The 16,165-nt window shown below is 44.5% G+C and overlaps 1 protein-coding gene across 1 annotated transcript in view; it reads left to right on the forward strand.

Annotated features, from left to right (window-relative positions):
- The window catches only part of STUM (stum, mechanosensory transduction mediator homolog), a 51,195-nt gene extending 35,629 nt beyond the window's left edge, over positions 1 to 15,566 (forward strand). Inside the window, exon 3 of the mRNA XM_069954768.1 lies at positions 13,867 to 15,566. Within this exon, the coding sequence (XP_069810869.1) occupies positions 13,867 to 13,901 (35 nt within the window). The 3' untranslated portion in view covers positions 13,902 to 15,566. The remainder of the gene's footprint in view (positions 1 to 13,866) is intronic.
- The last annotated feature ends 599 nt before the right edge of the window (positions 15,567 to 16,165 follow it).

Genomic DNA, 16,165 nt, shown 5'->3' on the forward strand with positions numbered 1-16,165 from the left:
CAAGAAAGTTTAGGGAGTAACAATCTCTTAGGTGACTGACAGTAGACTTAACAAGACTTACAGGGCGGACTACCTGGAGGGGCACTGTCCATTATATAAGGTACTCTGCTGGAAGAGGGTACTGACAACCTTGGGTTGAGAAAAAAACCTTTAGGTTGAAAAAAAAAAACGGTATTCACAGTAGAGAGTTATCAAGCTGAGATAAGTATGCCCAGCGGCACATCCAGCAGTATGGGCAACAGGCGGAACACTGGTAGGAGTTGACTTTCAACCCTAGTCCGATAGGGCTCAGTGGCTTGAAGAGGGGCACGTAGGCGAAAAGCACTTCTCCAACCTCTGACTGTAAACTGGAACACTGCGGATTGCAGGACCTAGGAAGACTTGTGTGAATGACTCCTCAGCATGGACAGGCTGGTTCCCTCAGGTGGTCATGCCTCTGGTGAACTTCGCAAGACATGCTAAGCTGGATCTAGAACAGAAGAAAACTGGAACAGTATAGCAGCTCAGGAATAGGCACTGGCCCAAGATGACACTCTGGCTCTGGATACTGCAGGATCAGCAAACACATGTCTGCATTTGGTGTTTTATCTGTAACACTTGTCACAGTGGCCAGGAGTGGCGTTACCCACCCCCGGACACACAGGCACGCAGGTGCGGGGAAAGAATGAGCATGACACTTAAATAGATGGAAACCTCAGTGCCATACAGGTTATAGTAACAAATAGCTCACTAGGTGCAGTTGTAGGTGACAGTTGTGCTTGAGGTAGTGACTTGAAATAAAAGTTGATAGGAAAAAGTGTAGTTTGACTTAGAGGTATAGGGAACCTTGTCTTGTAGTAGTGTACTCTGCCAGGATACTTAGAGAATGATTAAATGATAGAGAATCCTGGTACGAGTCCCAGGACTATACAACTGGGTGTAGCTAACTCCTGAAGGCTTCCCAAGGTAGTCAAGCGAAGATCAGTAGGATATGTCAGCTTAGGCTCTTTGTCCTACTGGGGATCAATCTCTTGACCTCTTGTAGATTGTCCTGACTAGTGAAGAAGGATCCCTGGTATAGACAAGGTTAACCCAGAGGACGGTTACCCCACCTTTGGGTTTAGCAGTGCATCTTGTGTTAAGAGTCTCTCTTACAGAAAAACTGTTTCTGTAGTTCCTGAAAAGGGCTCTGGCCCTGGGCCAGGACCGGGAATATGCTGCAGCAGGAACTCTGCATGTCTTGCTCTCTCCACCAACCACTAGACAAAAGACCTCCGACCAGGAAGTAACTAACCTTATATAAGGGTGACCTGGTCTAACCTCCTATTGGTGTGGACAGTGTAGAGAAAATAGAGGGGAGAAGTGTAGTTGGTGGTTTGTGTGTGAGGTACCTGCATCTGTGATTGGTCTAACAGTGAACAATGGAGTACAGAAGTTAACCCTTTCAGACAGATAGGGGAGAGTAAGACACCGTATGGCGATGGTACGAAAAAGCACCCATCATCCCAAAGAGTGACACCTGAAAGAGTTACCTTTAACCAGGTGGCAAAAGACTTACACAAGCAGGGTCCTGGAACACTGCAGTGTTTCCCTGCTTGGACCCCCTGTGATCATATGTGATCTGTTTAACCCTTTCGCGACCTGGGGTCGTTGATGCCTCAATGCCCAGATCGTTTTAGGATATCAGCTTATGGGATTATAATGATCCCATAAGCTGATGTCCCTGTGTCTGCCCCCTCTCCTTTGTCCCCTGCCGCTGTTACAATCTTGTGACAGCGGCAGGGGAAAGAGGGGAGGGGCAGAGCTCACGGCCGTGCGCCCGGTGGGCGCCCTGCCTTTCCTCCCCCTGCCGGCCTCCATAGCCAGGAAACCAGAAGCCTGAGGCTTCTGGTTCCATGGCTACCTTCGGGGCTCTGTGATCACTTTGCAGAGCCCCGATGGACACGGGCAGAGAATTCTCCCTCTGCAGAGGGAGAATTCTCTATCTGGAGCCCTATAGATGCTGCGGTTGTACTGACCGCAGTATCTATAGGGTTAACTCTCAGCACCAGAGCGCAGAGATTTGTTGCGGGTCCCCGGCTATCACTGATAGTCGGGGACCCGCTCCTGTGCCTGTGTCATCCTGGATCGTAAATTAACATCCCTGCAGCATCAGGCATAGGCTGCAGCGACGTTAATTTACTGTGGAGCGGCGGGAGAAGGTTAAGAAAACCTGTTATTAAGCGTTCACTTTCTCTGCAGTACCACCACAGGTGATAATAAAGCATTACACAGTGTCCATTGCCTCGTGTAAGGAAGGACAGGACAGGTCCTCAACAGTGAGAGGAGGTCTTTGTAATTGCAAACTTTCTAACTTGGCCAAGAGATGAGGATTCAAAACTGAAGACCCCCTTTATTAACTCTGAATTCCCTAACATGGTGTATAGATGAAGGGTTTATAAACTAGACAACCCCTTTAAGCACTGGAAGTCAGGAAACAGAAATATATTCCTTAAGGCCTTCTTACATGGCCCATTTAGTAGCTAAATGAGTGTTTCTTTTGCCCCTTGTCGGTCTTGTAGTTCCGACAATCTTTTCGTGAATCAGGAAGCTTGGGCTAAAGAGAATGTTAGGTTCATGGGTGAGTATTCCAGTGCATGGATCATTGAGCTTCTGGAATAGCCCTTTAAGGCCTGAAGTTACAGTAATGAAGCAATGTTGATCTCTCGTTGCTGCACATCCAGCTTCTTCTTCTTGAGATTTCTCATCCCTGTGAGTTCTGAAACATCCCGTCTCTGACATCAGTGCTGGGAATTATTTGTTGCCGCCCAGCGCCAGAGCAGGAGGACGCGATTCTCCAAACATAGAGATCTAATTTTACACTGTTTTATCCCTGTTGGTTGTCATGACGATAAATCTAAGAGAAGGTACGGAAGAAGATTAACTCTTTAAAAAAATATTTTCCAGCATCTTTTCTGTGGATAGATTACAGGCAGATCACCAGCAACATGAGTGCCAGGATGCCCTGTGGAGACAGGGAAGTGATTCCTGGGGCATAAGATTGCGAGCAGAGAGGTTATAAATGCCGGAACTACATATGGTCATAATGGGTCCTGTTTGTCTGCACAGTGTGTCATTCATTAGATCCGCAGTGTGTGCTTCAGAGCTGCTCTTCTTACTGTGATGGGGAATAGAATACAATACTATTGTCAGTCAGCCATTTTAAAAGCTTTGAGGATCCACTGTATCTTTGGTCACCTGGTCACTAAGCATATACATAGCTCCCAACTGTCCCGGATTCCGTGGGACAGTACTGTTTTCGGGGTGCTGTCCCGGAACGGCCCCCCCGTGTCCCGCATTATATGTGGCCCCACCGAAAAAAACAATAAACCAGTAACTCACCTGTCCGCCGGTCCCAGCAGCTCCTCTCCCGGCAGAGAGCGCACTCCCGTCATCCTCCGGGGCGGGCAGCGGGGTATACAGACACTGACTGTGCCGGACAGGGCCGCCATCAGGAATTCCAGGCCCCCATACTGCCAACTTGTCTGGGCCCCCACCTTACCAAAGACATTAATCCAAAAAATCTTCAGCTCAAGACATACGTTTGGCTATTTAAAGCCCATAATATGTGTTACATTACAAGTCAATTAAGTCATGTTTTCAGCCTTAAAAATAACTATTGTTTTATAAAAGAATGGCTGAAAAATGTCATGTTTTTTTCCACAAATAATACTGACACATCATAATCACAATAATGTTTTGCCTGAATTCTCCTTTAATATATATAGACAATAGATGCACAAACCCATACTGTACAAATAGGCAGATACACACATATATGCACACACACTCACACAGATACATATAGATCCACAATACATGTATACACACATATAGGCACATTACAAGATGTACAAATATACCAACATAGAGAAATTACACAGATACAAACACATGCAGGTTCCATATATATATACCTCTACACAGACACATAGCATAGATGCAGACACACACATGCAGATTCCATATATACACAGACACAGCATAGATGCAGACACACACATGCAGATTCCGTATATACCTCTACACAGACACATAGCATAGATGCAGACACACACATGCAGATTCCGTATATACCTCTACACAGACACATAGCATAGATGCAGATACACACATGCAGATTCCATATATACCTCTACACCAGGGGTGGGGAACCTTTTCCATGTCGAGGGCCGGTCGGGCATTAATAAAATCATTCGAGGGCCGCATACCGTGCGCGGCAGTTAGTAGCGGGGGTTTGCAGCACGCAGGACAAGGCATAGTATTGTTCCCCTAGTGCCCCTGCTATTGTAGTTAACCCCCAGTGATGCCCCTTGTAGTCTAGTTAACCCCCAAGTCATGTCCCTGGTAGCCTAGTTAACCCCCATCAGGCATGTCCCTGGTAGCCTAGTTATTCCCCCCCCATCAGTCATGTCTCTGGTAGCCTAGTTGTCCCCCCCATCAGTCATGTCCCTGGTAGCCTAGTTGTCCCCCCCCCATCAGTCATGTCCCTGGTAGCCTAGTTATTCCCCCCCCATCAGTCATGTCCCTGGTAGCCTAGTTATTCCCCCCCCATCAGTCATGTCTCTGGTAGCCTAGTTGTCTCCCCCATCAGTCATGTCCCTGGTGGCCTAGTTATCCCCCCATCAGTCATGTCCCTGGTAGCCTAGTTGTCCCCCCCCCATCAGTCATGTCCCTGGTAGCCTAGTTGTCCCCCCCCATCAGTCATGTCTCTGGTAGCCTAGTTGTCCCCCCCATCAGTCATGTCCCTGGTAGCCTAGTTGTCCCCCCCATCAGTCATGTCCCTGGTGGCCTAGTTGTCCCCCCCCCCATCACGCATGTCCCTGGTAGCCTAGTTATTCCCCCCCCCCCCATCAGGCATGTCCCTGGTAGCCTAGTTAACCCCCATCAGGCATGTCCCTGGTAGCCTAGTTGTCCCCCCCCCCATCAGTTATGTCCCTGGTAGCCTAGTTATTCCCCCCCCCATCAGTCATGTCTCTGGTAGCCTAGTTATTCCCCCCCCCCCCATCAGGCATGTCCCTGGTAGCCTAGTTATTCCCCCCCCCCCTCAGTCATGTCTCTGGTAGCCTAGTTATTCCCCCCCCCCCCCATCAGGCATGTCCCTGGTAGCCTAGTTGTCCCCCCCATCAGTCATGTCCCTGGTAGCCTAGTTGTCCCCCCCATCAGTCATGTCCCTGGTAGCCTAGTTGTCCCCCCCATCAATCATGTCCCTGGGATCCTAGTTAACCCCCAAATAAAAAAATAAACATCCCACTCACCTTACCTCCGCTCCCACGCAGTCCAGGTCCTCTTCTCTCCCAGGTCCTCTGTGCCGGTCTTCTCCTGCAGGCGGCGCGCGATGAAATGACGTCATCGCGCGCGGCCCGCAGGAGACTGAAGACACGCGCCGCTCTGCTGGGGAAGAAGCCGGCACAGACAGCATCCTCCGGTGTCCGCCAGCTGTCACAGACACCGGAGGATGCGGTGTATGCCGGCTTCTTCCCCAGCAGAGCGGCGAGCATCACAGGGGAGCTGCGGGCCGCGGGCCGCATCGGGAGGTCTCAGGGGCCGGATGCGGCCCGCGGGCCGGAGGTTCCCCACCCCTGCTCTACACAGACACATAGCATAGATGCAGATACACACATGCAGATTCCATATATACCTCTACACAGACACATAGCATAGATGCAGATACACACATGCAGATTCCATATATACCTCTACACAGACACATACATGCAGATTCCATATATACCTCTACACAGACACACATGCAGATTCCATATATACCTCTGCAGCCACATAGCATAGATGCAGACACACATGCAGATTCCATATATACCTCTGCAGCCACATAGCATAGATGCAGACACACACATGCAGATTCCATATATACCTCTGCAGACACATAGCATAGATGCAGACACACACATGCAGATTCCATATATACCTCTACACAGACAGCCACATGACATAGATGCAGAAACACACATGCAGATTACCAAGATACAAACACATGCAGATGACATATATACCTCTACTAGCACACAGACAGACACACACACATTCATCCAGAAGCACACATATGCAGATTGCACAGATATATGATCAGGGGCTCAAACACACACACTCTCACACACACACTTTTTATCCTTGAGGCCCCCAGTGATACAGTGCTCAAATACAGATTATAAGTGACACGTCTATAGCTCAGATACAGATATGAGTGACACGTTTATAGCTCAGATACGGATATCAGTGACACGTCTATAGCTCAAATACAGATTATAAGTGACACGTCTATAGCTCAGATACGGATATCAGTGAAACGTCTATAACTCAGATACAGATTATAAGTGACACGTCTATAGCTCAGATACAGATATCAGTGACACGTCTATAGCTCAGATACAGATATCAGTGACTCGTCTATAGCTCAGATACGGATATCAGTGACACGTCTATAGCTCAGATACGGATATCAGTGACACGTCTATAGCTCAGATACGGATATCAGTGACACGTCTATAGCTCAGATACGGATATCAGTGACACGTCTATAGCTCAGATACGGATATCAGTGACACGTCTATAGCTCAGATACGGATATCAGTGACACGTCTATAGCTCAGATACGGATATCAGTGACACGTCTATAGCTCAGATACGGATATCAGTGACACGTCTATAGCTCAGATACGGATATCAGTGACACGTCTATAGCTCAGATACGGATATCAGTGACTCGTCTATAGCTCAGATACAGATATCAGTGACACGTCTATAGCTCAGATACAGATATCAGTGACACACACTACACACTCTCTCGCACACTGTCTCACATACACTCTCTCTCACATACACTCTCTCTCACATACACTCTCTCTCACATACACACTGTCTCACATACACACTGTCTCACATACACACTTACTTTTAATCCTTGAGGCCCCCAGTGAGTGAAGTCTCTGCTCCCAGTCAGCAGCCTGCAGCCCCTCCTCCTTTGCCCCGACTGCAGAGCTGTATACTGGAGGGAACAGACGTCACAGCTGGGAGGGAGGGGGAGGGAGGAGAGAGGAGAGGGGGCCCGCTGCATCTTCCTGTCACCTGGGAGAGTACACCGACTATGTCCTAATATGGACACTGTATACCAGGCTTCTCATAAAAGTGAAGTGTGTGGGAGACCCGGGCCCCCCCATAGGCCGGGCCCCATACACCTGTACTGCCAGTAATGCCCTGTTGGCGGCCCTGGTGCCGGAAGTGACCTGCAGCCTCTATCATGAATTACTTCCGGCACAGTCAGTGTCTGTATACCCCGCTGCCCACCCCGGAGGATGACAGGAGTGCGCGCTCTGTCGGGAGAGGAGCTGCTGAGACCGGCGGACAGGTGAGTTACTGGTTTATTGTTTTTCTGGTCGGGCCACACAAATGGGAGGATTGCCTACTATGTGGGGCGCTATATGGGGGATTGGCCACTATATAGGGGGATTGGCTACTATGTGGGCACTATATGGGGGATTGGATAATATGAGGGGCACTATATGGGGGATTGGATAATATGAGGGGCACTATATGGGGGAATTGGCTACTATGTGGGGCACTATATGGGGGAATTGGCTACTATGTGGGGCACTATATGGGGGCATTGGCTACTATGTGGGGCATATATGGGGGCATTGGCTACTATGTGGGCACTATATGGGGCATTGGCTACTATGTGGGGCACTATATGGGGGAATTGGCTACTATGTGGGGCACTATATGGGGAATTGGCTACTATGTGGGGCACTATATGGGGGCATAGGCTACTATGTGGGGCACTATATGGGGCATTGGCTACTATGTGGGGCACTATATGGGGACATTGGCTACTATGTGGGGCACTATATGGGGGCATTGGCTACTATGTAGGGCACTATATGGGGGGATTGGCTACTATGTGGGGCACTATATGGGGGATTGGATACTATGTGGGGCATATATGGGGGCATTGGCTACTATGTGGGCACTATATGGGGGAATGGCTATGTGGGGCATATATGGGGGCATTATCTACTATGTGGGCACTATATGGGGCATTGGCTACTATGTGGGGCACTATATGGGGATTGGCTACTATGTGGGGCACTATATGGGGATTGGCTACTATGTGAGGCACTATATGGGGGCATTGGCTACTATGTGGGGCACTATCTAGGAGCATTGGCTACTATGTGGGGCACTATATGGGGGCATAGGCTACTATGTGGGGCACTATATTGGGACATTGGCTACTATGTGGGGCACTTTATGGGGCATTGGATACTATGTGGGGCACTATATGGGGGCATTGGATACTATGTGGGGGATTGGATACTATGTGTGGCACTATTGGGGGGATTGGATACTATGTGGGGCGCTATAATGGGGGATTGGATACTATATAGGGCATTTTTGGGGGGATTGGATTCTGTATAGGGCAATATTCAGTCAGCAGCATGTGGTGACTGTAGGGGAGTGGCTATGGAGGGTTGCTATGGGGGTGTGGCTATGGAGGGTCGCTATGGGGGCGTGGCTATGGAGGGTCGCTATGGGGGCGTGGCTATGGGGACCGCGGCGCACATGTCCCTCTTTGCAAAAGACCCTAGACCAGACCCCAAAATAAGTACAGACCCTAGAGCAGACCCCAAAATGAATACAGACCCTAGACCAGACCCTAAAATATAGACCCTAGAGCAGACCCCAAAATGAATACAGACCCTAGACCAGACCCCAAAATGAATACAGACCCTAGACCAGACCCCAAAATGAATACAGACCCTAGACCAGACTGCAAAAGAAATACAGACCCTAGACCAGACTGCAAAAGGAATACAGACCCTAAAGCAGACCCCAAAATGAATACAGACCCCAGAGCAGACCCCAAAATACAGACCCTAGACCACACTCCAAAATGAATACAGACCCTAGACCAGACCCCAAAATGAATACAGACCCTAGACCAGACTGCAAAAGAAATACAGACCCTAGACCAGACTGCAAAAGGAATACAGACCCTAAAGCAGACCCCAAAATGAATACAGACCCCAGAGCAGACCCCAAAATACAGACCCTAGACCACACTCCAAAATGAATATAGACCCTAGACCAGACCCCAAAATGAATACAGACCTTACAGCAGACCCCCAAAATGAATGAAGCTCCCTAAAATGAATACAGACCAGAATCAATAGCCCCCAATAAAAAATTCTGAACCCAACCCCCCCAAATTAATACATCCTTCAGACATCAAAAGAGACTCTTAATCCTAAAGTAAATACAGACTATAAACTCTGAAATGAATGTATTCTGCAGATCAGACTTTAAATTAAAATCAGACCCCAGACCAGACAATAGACTCTAAAAGAAAGACAAACCCTAGCCCCCAAAATAAATTCATAACCCAACAAAATTTAGACCCAAGACTAGATCCCTAAATCAATAATCAAAAAATAAAATACCAATCCTAAAATAAATACAAATACAAACCAGACAAAAACACAGGGCTCAGCCTCAAAAATAAATTCAGACACCAAAGCGTGAAATATACACATTCCCATGATTCCCCAGACTCCGAAAACACTAGACACTAGACCAGACCCCGACATGAAAAAAAGTTATACTGACCCTAGATCCTAACATAGATACAGACTTCATATACCCAATATATATATATATATATATATATATATATATATATATATATATATATATATAAAGACTCTTGGCCAGTCCCCAAAATGACAACATTCCATACATCTGACTCCAAAAAACATTTAAAACCAAATAAATATAAATATAGACCCCTGATTCAGACTCCAAAATAAGAACAAAATCCAAAAATAATTTCAGGCTCCTGAATCAGTACAGACCCTAGATTCAAATAACAGAATAAGACCAGACCCCAGGTCAGACCCTAATATATACCACAATACAGACCCCAGACAAAGCCTATATAAAAACTACATGTAAGTCAGACCCTAAAATAATTCTGACTTTAGCGCTCCGCCAAAAATGTCCCCAGACCATAAGATGAATACAGACCCAGAATCAGTCCTCAAAATTAATCCAGACTTTAGTCCAGGCTCTCAAAATAAATTTAGACTAAAGAACAAATACAGACCCCACACCATGTACCACATTAAATAAAGACCCCCAGACCATATACCACATTAAATACAGACCCCAGAATAAATACAAACCCCAGAGTATTGTCATACCTCAGATGAGACCCCTGTGACCTAGGATTCTTTTTCACTCAGCTTCAGCTGCATCAGGCCCCATCAGCCCCATGATCAGTCCTAGATTCTCCCTGACACAGTGCCCCCTAGAGGTTAGGCATGTCTTCTTATAGAGGTCTCTGATATTTAAAAATATAGAATAATATAGAAAAAAATGTTTTAAGATCAACTGGCATTGATTTGTAAATTACTTCTATTTTAAAATCTCAAGTCTTCCAGTACTTATAAGCTGCTGTATGTCCTGCAGGAAGTGGTGTATTCTTTCCAGTCTGACACAGTGCTCTCTGCTGCCACCTCTGTCCATGTCAGTAACTGTCCAAAGCAGTAGCAAATCCCCATAGAAAACCTCTACTACTCTGGATAGTTGCTGACATGGACAGAGATGGCAGCAGAGAGTACTGTGTATGACTAAAGAATACAGCACTCCCTGCAAGACATACAGCAGCTCATAAGTACTGGAACATTTTTAAATAGATTTAATTTACAAATCTGTATAACTTCCTGACACCAGTTAATTAGATTTTTTTTTCTCTGGTCTAGCCCTTTAAAGACATTTATGGCCGCTCTGATTGCTCAGATATTGGAGTAAATAAGCGCACTAATCTGTGATAACTTCCTTTAATATATGTGAGGTTCCTACAAAGGGAAAAAGGCAATTACGCAGCGGTGATGTGACAGCACTTTAGCACTTTACTTAATGCTGCTGATAACCGGATTAGCGCTAATTACAAGGAGTCTTCAAGTCATTATGTCTGTCAGACAAACCACAAACAGCGCTCCCTCCGCCTCATTTTTGGTAAATTCACATCAGACAGAGCCGCGCTGCTTTAACTTAGAAAACTCGCATAAAGGCCCTATTACATGCAGCGATTATGTGCCGAACCAGGCCGTATTGAGCAGATATCACTCTATGTATTAAAGCCAAGGATCAGCCGAGGAACGAGCAATCGTTTGCTTATCGGCTGATTACTGTCGTTCAACAAATCTCATTGCTCCATGTAATGGTGCATTTACACAGACAGATTTATCTGACAGATCTTTGAAGCCAAAGCCAAAATCTGTCAGATAAATCTTTCTGTGTAAACGCACCCTAATGGGTGTTACTCGGCAGATGTCTGTATAGCCCCACCCACGTGATTATTGAACCCTCTAACAGGATCAATAAGCAAGCGTCGGGCCATCTAATACAACCTTAGGATTAATAATTGTAGAAAAAAGTTAAGTTACTCAGCTTCCACAATTGCCCTTTATCACATATAAAATATGACAGGCTTAGATACAGTGCCTCCCTTGATACACTGTATCACGGACTCTATTCATAATATAGTGTTCTATATATGATAGTATTCTGATGAATAATACTGTCCTAAAGTTATCAAATAATGTAAGGGGCAAAGAATATTACCATATCACTGTAACAGAACAATATTCACTATTCCAAGGCAAACAAGGGACAGATAATAAAGTTCGCCCAGTTCCACATATAATGACTGAATAATACCACCATATTGTCACTAAATAATAACTACTACACAACGGCCAGTATCCCTCCATACAATCATTATATTGGTAGATACCACTGAATACAGTACAGTTACATCCAGTGACTTTTCTCCAAATTGTTCTGTTTCCCTTCTCCATCCGTCTCTCCACCATGACTCTTTGCAGAATCTGTTGGAGAAACATTGAGCATTTCCAGGACTATCCCTACTTTCCCCCCCGCTCATAGTGCCCCAAATAATGCACCCCTAGTGTCATGCACAGTTATAGCACGATTCTTACTGTGCCGCTAAAACAGTAAAAACGGTTTCCCCCATTTTCAACCCTAGTCAATGATTTTGCACCACCATTAATGATTTTGTCCACTTTTCCCCCCAGCAATGCAGAAATGATGTATATATCACTAGCCAATTTTTTTTTTTTTATTTATGATTCTTGAGATATTGGGTAAGTAAAAGCCTGTGATGGTTTTAATAAAACGGAATAGGATTTTTAACACCTTGATTTTCTTTATTATTGGAAAAATAATGCCTTGTAAGCAGTACATGTCACTACAGACTTCATACTGCAGTAAAGATGTTATATTTGTTTTGTCCGCAACCGCCTCTAGGGGGAGCTCACTGCCTTTGAATTTCTACTGTTCTTATTTTTACATTTATGTTTAAGGAGCTCCCCCTAGTGGTAAAAGCAACATAAATAATGAATTCAGCTGGCAGGAAGCAAAGGATGCAAAGCTCTCTATGATGTGCTTTCTAGGCAGAGGGCTCTGGGCTTCGCTAATGTTTAGGGATCTTGGTAGGGTCTGAATGGTTAGTCTGAATGTTTAAGCTCCTGCTTTGTACTTTTCAAGAAAATTTACGCTGGCCCACCTCTAAAAAGGCTAGTGTGTATATGATCTGCCAGCCAAGGAGAGTATGTATGGAGGTGTAAAAGCAATATATGTGTAAGTAAGATCTGGGGCTGGTCACTGTTGGTATTACTGCCTGTTATGTTCTTACATGAATATCCAGCCTGATTTCCACCTTTTGTATTCACCATTTCCTCTATTTTCTCTTCTTTTTTTATGATTCTTTCTGATGATATCCTTACTTCACTTGTTTCACAGTCTCTCAAGGTAGGTGGTATCTATCTATCTCATATCTATCTGTCACCTCTCTCTCTCTCTCTCTCTCTCTCTCTATCATGGGTTGTGAAAGTACTTACCCCCCCCCCCCTGGCTTTTTACCTATTGTGTTATATTATAGCCTGTATTTAATTTTTTTTTATCTGAATTATGTGTGCTGTATCTGCACAAAATAGTAAAGGCCCAGAGGCTCCAACAACATTAAAAGGGTGTCAGACATTTTTTTTCAAAAGAGCCAGGGAGGAGGTGGCTGAACATAAGGTGGGGGTTTCCTGAGTCACCCCCTGGCAGAAGAGTGAAAACCTCCTGCATACCACACAAGCTGTTGTCAAGACTCATGTGGAGGCACTGCGCTAAATGAGAAGGTGAAACAAACAGAAACCCCTCTCCTTACACTGGAAGCTCCATTAGGGGTTGTTACACAGGGATATAACTTGAAGAAGCTTGAGCAGTTTTTGGCAATATGTGACAGCTTACAGAGACTTATTCAAAGCCACTTGCAGCTGTAATTGCCGCAAAAAAAGTGTTTCTACAAATGACTGACTATAGGAGGGTTATCAGGTCTGCAGACTGAAGTTTTCTGTTATTTTGTCCTGTTTGCTGTTTGCTTCACAATAAAAAGAAAACAGTTGGCAAAACAAGGAGAGTTCCAAGGGGGGTGAATACTTTCAAAAGCCTATCTATCTATCTCATATCTATCTATCTCATATCTATCTATCTCATATCTATCTATCTATCTATCTCATATCTATCTATCTATCTATCTATCTATCTATCTATCTATCTATCTATCTATCTATCTCATATCTATCTATCTCTCTCATATCTATCTATCTATCTCTCTCATATCTATCTATCTATCTATCTCATATCTATCTATCTCTCATATCTATCTATTTATCTATCTATCTATCAGTCTGTCTGTCTATCTATCTATCTTTCCATCTCTCTTTCTACCCTTTAACCAACCTGTATACTTCTTTGCAGGGTATAAAGAACAAGGCATCCCGCAGCAGCTGTAACCTCAGCATCCACCATGTATAGGAGGTCAGAGACATGTTTCGGTGCTTATGTCTTTTTCTAGAACAGTTTTACACAAGACAGACAGACGGCGGGGGGACAATCGGCACAATGGCGACTTTGGCTGCCGCTATATAAAGGAAACCGTCAATGTACAGACAACCACCCAGTTACTCTTCTGGAACCTACAACAATAAAGGAACCTTCTCTGCTGTATTCTGGACCCGTCAGCCCTCAGATCTCCTCAGTCCTTGTAAGCTCACTATCACAACTCACTTTTGGAAGCTTTTTCGTGCCATCCTTTTTCCTAACTCCATATCCTCCATGTTTCCATGTTTTTTTTTTACTAAATGACATTGGGAAGGGGACTGAACTATTGAAAGAATTTGTTCATGAAGCTATGGAGTACAACTTGGAGTCACCCTACACAGGAGAGAAGCCTGTAGAGTCTTCAAACCCGCAAGACACAATGTCTATGAATCTTATTTATATGGGATTTGAATGGATGTAAAGACTAATGTCTGAATATTCTGTATTTCTGAAAAAAACATTCTATGGCAAAGATTCAGAATTTTTATTGTTGTCCTTTTCTCTTGTAAATATAAAGTGTTTATACGTCCTTGGGTGTAAGACTGAACATTGGGCTTTCTGTTTGATTTCAGACAGAATTTCAGTTGAAAAATGTACAAAAAATTTTGGCTACATTTTTTTTAGCATATCTGTGGTTATAAGCCTGGACAGATACCAGGGCTGGAGGGGCTTAGGGGCCATTATAATCTCTAAAAGATAAGGACCCCAATGTATATCTGTCCTCTGGGGGCCCCCATATATCTGGAGCCGACCCTGTAGGTACATGCAGATTGTCTCCTGAACCAGAGAGCCCTACTCTGGTCAACTTTAGATGGAGGTCATTGTCTAGTCTTCATAATACAGCACAACCCAATGGGGGAGATTTATGAAAGGGTGTAAATATAGACCTGGTGTAAGCTGCCCACAGCAACCAATCACAGCTCCTCTTATATTTTACCAGAGCTGAAAGCTGAGCTGTGATTGGCTAGTGTGGGTATTTTACACCAGGTGTATATTTATACCCTTTCATAAATCGCCCCCAATATGTTTAGCTTAATGGTTATGAGGAGGGATGAAGTGACGGTTTTGATAAGGTACGCTATTGTTTTCCAATAAAGGTTGATAAAGAAGTATAAAAATAAAAGATAAAACTTTTAGGAGACAGTATCACATACAAAGAGCTTAGATACACCAGTTCAAAAAACAGTATTTAGGTTAATACACTAACTTAGCAAATAGTATGAAGCATTGAATTCTTAGATACAGCAGCTCAGTTGACAGTATACTTCATGAGCTTAGATACACCAGTATCACATTATCACATTTCATACTCTTAGATACACCAGTTTAGCAGAAAGTATTATACATTAAGGGCTAAGATACAGCAGCTTAGCAGACAGCAAAACACATGATTAGCTTAGATACAGCAGCTCTGTCGATACACATGCTTGGCTTAAATACGCGACTTCAAGCCATAGTATCACACAAAAATGTCTTAGATGCACTGCTTGGTGAGCAGTATCTCGCATAACGATTAGATACACCAGCTCAGTATACAACCCCTGGTAAAAAGTATGGAATCACCAGTCTTGGATGAGCACTCATTCAGACATTTCATGCTGTAAAACAAACTCAGATCAAAAACATGATACAATATTAAGGTCATTCCAAAGTGCAACTTGTTGGCTTTCAGGAACACTCAAAGAAATGAAGAGAAAACATTGTGGAAGTTAGTGAATGACACTTTTATTGACCAAGCACAGGGAAATAAATATGGAATCACTCAATTCTGAGGAAAAAAGTGTGGAATCATGAAAAACACATAAACAAAAGACCATTCAAAATACATCACTAGTATTTAGTTGCACCACCTTTGGCTTTTATAACAGCTTTCAGTCTTTGAGGCATGGACTTGATGAGTGACAAACAGTATTCTGCATCAATTTGGTGCCAACTCTCTTTGTTAGCAGTTGCCAGATCAGCTTTGCAGGTTGGAGCCTTCTTGTGGACCATTTTTTTCAATCTCCACCACAGGTTTTCAATTGGGTTGAGATCTGGACTATTTGCAGGCCATGACATCGACTGAATGTGTCTTTCTTCAAGGAATGCCTTCACTGTTTTTGCCCTATGGCACGATGCATTGTCATCTTGGAAAATTATTTCATCATCTCCAAACATCTGTTCAATTGAATTGGAG

Source organism: Dendropsophus ebraccatus, chromosome 15 (genome assembly GCF_027789765.1).
Source record: "Dendropsophus ebraccatus isolate aDenEbr1 chromosome 15, aDenEbr1.pat, whole genome shotgun sequence".
NCBI lineage: Eukaryota > Metazoa > Chordata > Amphibia > Anura > Hylidae > Dendropsophus > Dendropsophus ebraccatus.